We start from the raw sequence: 9,468 nt of genomic DNA on the forward strand, positions 1-9,468 counted from the left end.
TTTTTTGAGATGGAGTCTTGCTCCTGTCATCCAAGCTGGAGTGCAGTAGCATGATCTTGGCTCACTGCAACCTCCACCTCCCGGGTTCAAACAATTCTCCTTCAGCCTCCCAAGTAGCTGAGATTACAGGCGTGCACCACCACACCTGGCTAATTTTTGTATTTTTAGTAGAGATGGGGTTTCACCATATTGGTCAGGCTGGTCCTGAACTCCTGACCTCGTGATCCACCCGTCTCGGCAAGTGCTGGGATTACAGGTGTGAGCCACCACGCCTGGCCATGAAATAAGCTTTTTTTTTTTTTTATGGGTTTTTTTGTTTGTTTGTTTGTTTTTATGAGATGGAGTCTCGCTCTTGTTGTACAGGCTGGAGTGCAGTGGCACAATCTTGGCTCACTGCAACCTCCACCTCCCGGGTTCAACCAATTCTCCTTCTTCAGCCTCCCGAATAGCTGGGATTACAGGCGTGCACCACCACGCCTGGCTAATTTTTGTGTTTTTAGTAGAGACGGGGTTTCACCATTTTGGCCAGGCTGGTTTTGAACTCCTGACCTCAGTTGATCCACCCGCCTCGGCCTCCCAAAGTGCTAGGATTACAGGCGTGAGCCACCGTGCCTGGCCAGGAATAAGCTTTTGACTTGCCCGATTCAGATAGGTTGATCTTTTTTTTTTTTTTTTTTTTGAGATGGAGTTTCGCTCTGTTGTCCAGGTTGGAGTGCAGTGGCAGTTGTTTCACTGTAACCTCTGCCTCCTGACTTCAAGCAATTCTCCTGCCTCAGCCTCCCAAAGTGCTGGGATTACAGGTGTGAACCACCGTGCCTGGCCCAGATAGGTTGATCTTAATGTAACAACCCAAAAATAAATGTCATAGTCAAGATTTGGTAGATAAATTTAAAATTAAAATATTCTGCAGTTGAGAGTGAAATGTGATAGCACATACATTGATGTTATGCATTTAGAGATGTTATAAAAATGTATAGGCAGTACACACAGCACTACTCAAGAAGCCAAAGAAACACTTGTGCAGTGCTAAGTATCACATGTTTGCTTCTGCCAGAGGCTAGGAATAGTGATCCTGCTATAATGTGAGAACCCGAATCATGTTTATAAAATAGGAGGCTGGGAGCAGTTGCAGGCCACAGTGAAGTGTGTTGCTTCTGTCACTTTATATTCTTACATTTCCTTTCCTTCAGACAGGAAACTGTTGATACTCATAAAAGTTGTAATGCAATTTTAGTATTGTTGTCAAAGAAAAGTTTGGATTACATTAACATTTGTACTCAGCCTTTTAAGTTACACACCAGAGGGGGCTGGGAATTTTCTCTTTGTTCCTATGATAAGTAGATCTTACTGTAAAATAGTAAATGTCCATTGGAAAGCAAGTAATACAACCTGTGCTAATTCGGAGCACTTGAACAATTTTGTTCCATTCTGAGTAACTTTTGAGCAAGTAATTCTAAGTTTTGTCTTGTATCCTTGTGTGAAATTGCATCATTTTTACCCTATTTGATTTCTTAAATAAAGATGTTTTTTCAAGATTGTGGTAGTTTAATATCCATTTTTAAAGTGCTGCTTTTGTCCTCTCTCTCCTATTGATAGTCTGCAAACTAATATGATGTCTTCACCTGTTACAGAGCTCAGATTGACTCAAACTAGATGCCAGAGCTTTGGGAGCAGAAAAATTTACATACTCATCTAGAAATCTAGGAGTAATTTCAGCAAACGAGTATTTTTTTGTATATAGTTGGCCCCACCCTCAATGAGCATATCATCCAGAGGGCTGTGATGCAGGCCAACCAAGAGCAGCAGGGTGATTGAGAGTGGGAAGACTTGGCTCAGCTGCACAACAGTGGTACCCTGAAAATAGCCTTTTCTCCAGGCTGGTGAAGGTGAGGTAAGAACTATTAACACACTTGTGAGTATATTACTAAAGTTAAATGCCAAATTTCATGTGTGACTGAGTCTTTAAAGGAGCTGGAAGGGAAGTGGAGCATTGAGTGGGACCTCCAAGGTAGGCTGCACAGGAAAGCATTGCAGGCATGAAGGTGTGAAGAGCACTTGGGCACGTGGGTAGAACTGACAGCTGATAGATAGGAGCTGATCATGAGGAAAGCTAAGCTGGCAAAGCTTGAATCTGGTAAGTGATGTCCCTTGATGGTTCTGGAACACAAGAGCAATGGGATTGTCATTCTTAAAAATCAGGCTCTCCTGAGCCCATGTATGTTAGCACAAAGTTGGTTATCTGCTTAAGTGCTCCAAAAGTGATCTAGATAAAATGTATACCGAGTTTTGTCCTCTTGCTATAGCCAGAAACTTCCTAGGATGCTTCCTCTGGCATGGACATAGATCGTCTCAATCTCTGCTTTGCCCATGCTGTTACCCATGCTCTTCAATTTTTCAGTCACTTCAACACTTCTGGTTGACAGTCCAGAGTTCCAGAAACCACTGACTCTCCAGACACCACCTTTCACTGGGTACCACACTGGCGTGTTTTTCTACTTAACACTTGACTACTCTACAAGATACGGATAATGTGTGAGAACTTACATGGTAGTGTCATAATATTAAAATGAAAAGTTTGTACAGAACTATAAAAAGGTTTTCTTCCAAGACAAGTAATAGTAGGAATGTTTTAACTTCAACTAGGAAACTTTCCCCAAGAGTGAAAAATAACAAAAACATTTAGTCCATTAATGAATTGTAATTTTCTATCTTCCAATCAGCACATTGTAATTGTTACATCAGTTATCAAATGCAGGTTTGTCTGTTCTCCAAGTTCAGTAGTTTGCTTTTTTGAGCTGGAGTCTCATTGTCACCAGACCAGAGTGCAGTGATGCAATCTCGGCTCACTGCAACTTCCGCCTCCCGGGTTCAAGTGATTCTCCTGCCTCAGCCTTCCGAGTAGCTGGGACTACAGGCATGATGCCCAACTAATTTTTGTATTTTTAGTAGAGATAGGGTTTCACCATGTTGTCCAGGATGGTGTCAACCTCTTGACCTCATGATCTGCCTGCCTCGGCCTCCCAAAGTGTTGGGATTACAGGCGTGAGCCACAACGCCCGGCCTTGCCTTTTTTCTTAAAACTGAACTGTATCTCTGGCGGGGGGCACTGGTTCACTGCCTACATGACAGCCAGCTCCCCTTACCCAGCATGTCCTTTGATAACCCCATCACTCCCCAGTTGAGGGTCTCATCCACACTCAGTCTAGGCTTTGGTTAGCCTCCATGGAATCAGATAGTCACCAACCACGCAGCATATGAACTTCATCCACAAAAGACCACAATTTGCTTTATCGAGTCTGATCATTGCAACAAATCTTTTTGTAACAAAAAATCTCCTTGAGAGCAAATCACTAAATGTTCAGTGATAGAGAAGACACCAAGTAAATACATTGCCCAATAAAGATGTCATTTACCCTCTCACAAAGTACAATCCTTAGTATTTCTTCTGAGAGTGATGAAGTTAGCTTGTGTCTTGTGTATAAAGGAATGTTTTAACTTCAACTAAGAGACTTTCCCCAAGGGTGAAGAAAGTAACAAAAATATTTAGTCCGTTAATCGAATTGTAATTTTGTATCTTCCACACACTACATTGTAATTATTACATCAGTTATCAAATGCACATTTGTCTGTTCTCCAAGTTCAGTAGTTAGCCTTTTTCTTAAAACTAAACTCTATCTATGGAAAGGTTTTCCATTCGTAGACAGCTTGAATTTAGCTGGATGTATTATAGACTGTATGAAGCAACTCTTGTACCACCGGGGGCCTGCCCTCTGCCTGAGACTGTGGGACGTGATCTATGGGGATGGGGGTGCATGAATGACACACAAATGATGAGTAATTACTAGTGAGAGTAATTCTAATATGTAGAATGAAAACAGGAATGGTTAAGTCATTTTGAAGAGAATGAATTAACGATGCATTGCAAATACATTAGATTTTAATCTTTAATATCTAACATTATTGCTTTAGGAAATTATTTCCCTGAACCAAGAATACAATGCTAATTGCATAAAACATACACATATAAAAGTAGTTCTCCATTTTCCCAGGAAAAAAATCCAAGTATAACTTCTAGAATAGTCAAGTTTCTTATTTTAATTATAATTAATGTCTTGGTCATCTCGTTTATTAGCTCTGCAACTTACATATTTAAATTAAAGAAACGTTATTAGACAACCGTTACAATTTATAAATGTAAGGTGCCATTATTGAGTAAATATATTCCTCCATGATTGGATGTGTCCCTTCTCCCACCAACTAATGAAGCAGCAACATACATTAGTTTAATTTTATTAGTAGATGATACACTGCTGCAAACGCTAATTCTCTTCTCCATCCCCATGTTGATTTTGTGTATATGTGTGAGTTGGTTAGAATGCATCAACCATCTAACAATCAACAGCAAGATGAGCTAGGCTTGGGCTTTCGGTGAAGATTGACTGTGTCTGTCTGAATCAAGTGATCTGACCTATCCTCGGTAGCAAGAACTCTTCGAACGGCTTCCTCAAAGGCTGCTGCCACATTTGTGGCATCTTTTGCACTTGTTTCAAAGTAAGGATAGTCGCCGTTATCCCTGCACCAAGCTTGGGCTTCTTCTGTAGACACCTGCCGTTCGCTTATGTCAATCTTGTTACCCAGAATCACAAAAGGAAAGCTCTCAGGCTCTTTCACATCTGCATAATATATGAATTCTTTCTTCCAGTTACTTAAGTTCTGGAAGCTTTGTGAATCATCAACACTAAAAGTAAGCAGGCAGCAGTCAGAACCTCTGTAAAATGGCGTCCTCAGGCTTCGGAATCGCTCCTGACCTGCCGTGTCCCAAATCTGCATGGTAACAAAATGTCCATCCACTTCCAAATCTTTATTTAAAAATTCCACACCTATTGTATGGAAGAGCTGGGTATCAAACTTATTAGTTACATATCTGTTCATAAGTGAACTCTTCCCAACTCCACCATCTCCAAGGAGAATTACTTTAAAAGTGATGATTTTCCTGCCATTGTTAATCTCAAGAGCTTCAAGAACCCTGTAAAATAAAAAGGCACCATTACATTCCTTTATACCTATACACTCTTCTACATGATTCTATGAATATCAGCATTTAACTGAAACAAAACATATAGCCCCTGGGAATACCTAATAATAAGACTTCTTGTTTACTGAGCACTTAGCCATGTGCAGGCTACTATTCTACCATTATTCTCTGAAACAGCTGGGAAGGGCTCACTCTTCCCCTTTCTCCAGTCACAGCTGACTGTGAAGCTGACACTCAAGCTCAAGTCTGACCCCAAAGCCCTTGCTCTGAACCGTTACTCTACGATAAGCCCCTCTCTGTTCATAGTAAGCCCCACCACCATTTGTTAGAGATGGGTAGGAGACCAAAGTTCACATGGTTTTTTGTTTTGTTTTGTTTTTTGAGACAGGATCTCGCTGTTACTCAGGTTGGAGTGCAGTGGGACCATCCTGGCTTACTGCAGCCTTGAACTCCCAGGCTCAAGCAATCCTCCCACCTCAGCCTCCCAAGTAGCTGGAACCACAGGTGCATACCACCATGCCTTGCTAATTTTTCTATTTTTTGTAGAGACAGGGTCTCAACCATGTTAACCAGGCTGGCTTCAAACTCCTCCACCCAAGCAATCCACCTGTCTTGGTCTCCCAAAGTGCTGGGACTACAGGCGTGAGCCACAGTGCCTGGCCCACATGTTTCTCTTAACAACTTCAAACAGCCCTTCAGTGCACAGTTGTGGTGTTCACTGATGGCCTCTCTCATACCAGGATTACTTCCTACAACCCCTTCCCTTTCTCTCTTCAGACACAGGTGCTGTTAACCAGGAAAGCCAGAGACAGAATCTGACTTATCCTGCTGTGAAATAAAATATAAAGCAACCACTGAGTAAATGTACTTTATTCTCTTCATTAAAACACTTTTAATTTGTTCAAATTAATGTCAGCAGCAATGGAATTTTACTTTAATATAATCTAGCACATTCTACCCACAAGATTCACTTGGGCAGTTCAAACACTTAAGGAACATGAGACTGTGCTGCTACTTGTGTGTTTTGAGGAGGAATGAAATAAATCTTGCTGGGTGCGGTGGCTCAAGCCTGTAATCCCAGCACTTTGGGAGGCCGAGACCATCCTGGCTAACCCGGTGAAACCCCATCTCTACTAAAAAAAACAAAAAACAAAAAACTAGCCGGGCGAGGTGGGGGGTGCCTGCTGTGAGTCCCAGCACTCGGGCAGGCTGAGGCAGGGAGGTAATGATGTAAACCTGGGGAGCGGGAGGCTTGGCAGTGAGCTGAGATCCGGCCACTGCACTCAGCGCTGTGCGCGTGACAGAGCGAGGGACTCCGTCTCAAAAAAAAAAAAAGAAAAAAAAAAAAAAAAAAAGAAATCTATAAATGAAAATGTGGTACTATATATATGTTCTTTAGAAGTCCTGTGGCAGGATTAAAAACTTTACTACACTACAAGAGCCAGCCTGTGGGGGGTGAGATTTCAGAGGCCTGTTGACAGACAGCTACTTCTAGGTGCTGGTGGGAGCACAGTTCCAGGTTAATCCTTCTGTTTACATTTTTATTGTGGAAAATTTAAAACATACATAAAATGTCTATATAATAAGTATAATACAATGAGCTCCCATGAACTCTAAACCCAGCTTCACCAATTATCAACTTATGGCAAATCTTGTTTCCTCCATAACCCCTCCAACTCTCCCTTCTCCCCAGTTATTTCAAATCAGATTATATCATTTAATCTGTACTTTAGTATTAAATGGTTTTTAAGTATACTAAAATGTATATAAGAAAATACTAGAGAAGCACTGTACAACAGAATTTGATGCAACAATGGAAATGTCCAATATAGCAGCCACTTAGCCGCATGTGACTGTTGAACACCTGACATGTGGCTGATGGAAGTGAAAAACTGCATTTTAAATTGTATTCGATTTTAACTAAATAGCCACATTTAATGAGCCAATTGCTATATTGGAGAGCACAGATCTAGAACAAATTTGGTCAATAACCTTAATAGGAAAGTAGGTATTATGAATCCCTCAATGGGAAGGCAATAAAGACATGAATAATAATTGTTATATTGACCAGGATGAATTTGTAAAATCACTGCAGAAAACATTATCTGGCTGTCTCCTGGTTATATGCAATGTGAGCAACTACAGTATAACTGAACACTTCTGTAACATGTAGGAGTTCTGCATTTCTAACTACACTCTCCACTGTTCTGATAAAAACCTTGTAGCAGCTTGTATAATGAGAAATTAAATGAATGGGAAAATATTATTAAAAAATGATGGGACATACCTTAGTCCCTACCTCTTACTGGTTCTTTCAAATTACTACTACAGGCCAGGCAGAGTGGCTCACACCTGTAATCCCAGCACTTTGGGAGGCTGAGGCGGGCAGGTCACTTGAGGTCAGGAGTTCGAGACCAGCCTGGCCAACATCGTGAAACCCGGTCTCTACTAAAAATACAAAAAAAAAAAATTAGCAGGACGTGGTGGCGAGTGCCTGTAGTCCCAGGTACTCGGGAGGCTGAGGCAAGATAATCCCTTGAACCTGGGTGGCAGAGGTTGCCGTGAGCTGAGATCGCACTACTGCACTCCAGCCTAGGTGACAAAGCAAGACTCCATCTCAAAAAAACATAACAAATTAATACTACAGTAATTACTACCATAATTAATATTTATACAATTTAAACTGTCCAACACAAGTGTGTGGCAGTTAAGGTGCACAGCTTTTGAGAGACTTTTTCAATTTCAAATGTATTGCTCTACTCAATATCCAGACTAAATTAATGTTAAAGACGAAACTGAAACAGTCCCAAGCCCCTTACTTTCCTGACATAGGTAACAATGTGCTAAACTGGTTGCTTTAATTCTTTGGCATCTTTGCTTCAACAACTTCAACTTAAAGAGAAAAGACTGAAAACCATAAAAGCAAACCAAGTATTTTGGCATAGGGGAACCATCTATCTAATGTCTCCTCAGAATTCTTCAGTGGGTTGTTTCCCAGAGAAGGCAAGACACCTGGCCCCTGCTCTTGGCCAGCCTCACTCTAGCCACCTCCCCACTCACAGCCTCTGCTTCAGTCATTTCTGAATGCACCATCACACGGAACTGAAATTCAATTCCACCCGCTCAGCACACCTTACACTCTCTTGCCTCCTCCCTGGTATATGCTGCTCCTTGCTGGTGACTGCCCAATGAACCACTGTGCCTTTAGAACTGCTCAGCATGGTCATCGCCTCCACTGGGAACCCTGCCCCAGCAACTCTAATCCGATGTTTTTCCTTTCACACAATTTCCATGTTGTGTTATGACAGTACAACAGACATCATTTATTCTAATATTTTAATAAGTCTCTACTGATCTAACTGCCTTATCAGACACAAAGTTTTACCGTACATCACTGAATTTTTAGCATCTTTATATCAAATTACAAACCAGATCATGCAATCTAACAAACCCCACCCAGACTATTGTTTGCACATATCTAGTAAATTAAGTTTTAGAAATTCCTTGAAAGTGGTAATTTATAATTTTATCAAGACACTTTGATAGTTCTTTTCTTTTTTCATAATAATGTGGGACTTCCTAGTTTGTCTCATTCTGACCAAATGAATTTGGGGTATGCCAAACCCACCAGGAAACAGAGTATAGGGTACAATTTTTTACATTTCCCATCTACAGTTTGAGGCCTACCATATATTTCCATTTGGGAATATATTTGCATTTGCCAAAATAATTTCTACATGAATATCTCTCTGATTCTAACTGTAGAGCTGTATAAAAACACACATGGTGATATAAATAATTGTACACACCATCTTATTTACCAATGACATCTAACAAAAGCCAGTTTCATTCGATCTACACATAATATAACCACAATCAGCTTACAGACATTAAAAATATATTTTTTCTTTAAAAACAGTAAAATCTTTTGAAATTTCTTTAGTATAAGTTAAATAAATAAAGGGATCCTACCATGTTATTTTCAAAATTTGCCTAAAAAGGTAATGTGAAGTCTCTTATACTTCACAGTTTAAAATGACTGTCCAAAGACAAACAATTTTCGCCAAGGTTAAAACATTAGTAATTCTGCTAAATTCTATAAAGAAATCTGAATAAGGGGCCAGGCGCAGTGGCTCATGCCTGTAATCCCAGCACTTTGCGAGGCTGAGGCGGGCAGATCACTTGAGGTCAGGAGTTTGAGACCCGCCTGGCCAACATGGTGAGACTTCATCTCTACTAAAAATACAAAAATTAGCCGGGCGTCGTAGCACATGCCTGGAATCCCAGCTACTCAGAAGGCTGAGGCATGAGAATTGCTTGAACCCGAGAGGCAGAGGTTGCAGTGAGCCGAGATTGCGCCACTGCACTCTAGCCTGGGTGACACAGCTAGACTCTATCTTAAAAAAAAGAAAAAAAAAAATCTATATAAGAAA

General features: G+C 40.8%; 1 protein-coding gene across 2 annotated transcripts in view; it reads right to left on the reverse strand.

Annotated features, from left to right (window-relative positions):
* Nucleotides 1–3,919: 3,919 nt before the first annotated feature.
* The window catches only part of RAB9A (RAB9A, member RAS oncogene family), a 22,471-nt gene continuing 16,922 nt past the window's right edge, over nt 3,920–9,468 (reverse strand). For both annotated transcript variants that reach the window (XR_001881187.1, XM_017849766.1), the window contains one exon: nt 3,920–5,026. Coding sequence is in view for 1 of the 2 variants with exons in the window: in XM_017849766.1 (XP_017705255.1) it covers nt 4,396–5,026 (631 nt within the window). In the remaining variant the exon portion in view is untranslated. The remainder of the gene's footprint in view (nt 5,027–9,468) is intronic.

Source organism: Rhinopithecus bieti, unplaced genomic scaffold (genome assembly GCF_001698545.2).
Source record: "Rhinopithecus bieti isolate Rb0 unplaced genomic scaffold, ASM169854v2 scaffold_62, whole genome shotgun sequence".
NCBI classification, from domain to species: Eukaryota; Metazoa; Chordata; class Mammalia; order Primates; family Cercopithecidae; genus Rhinopithecus; species Rhinopithecus bieti.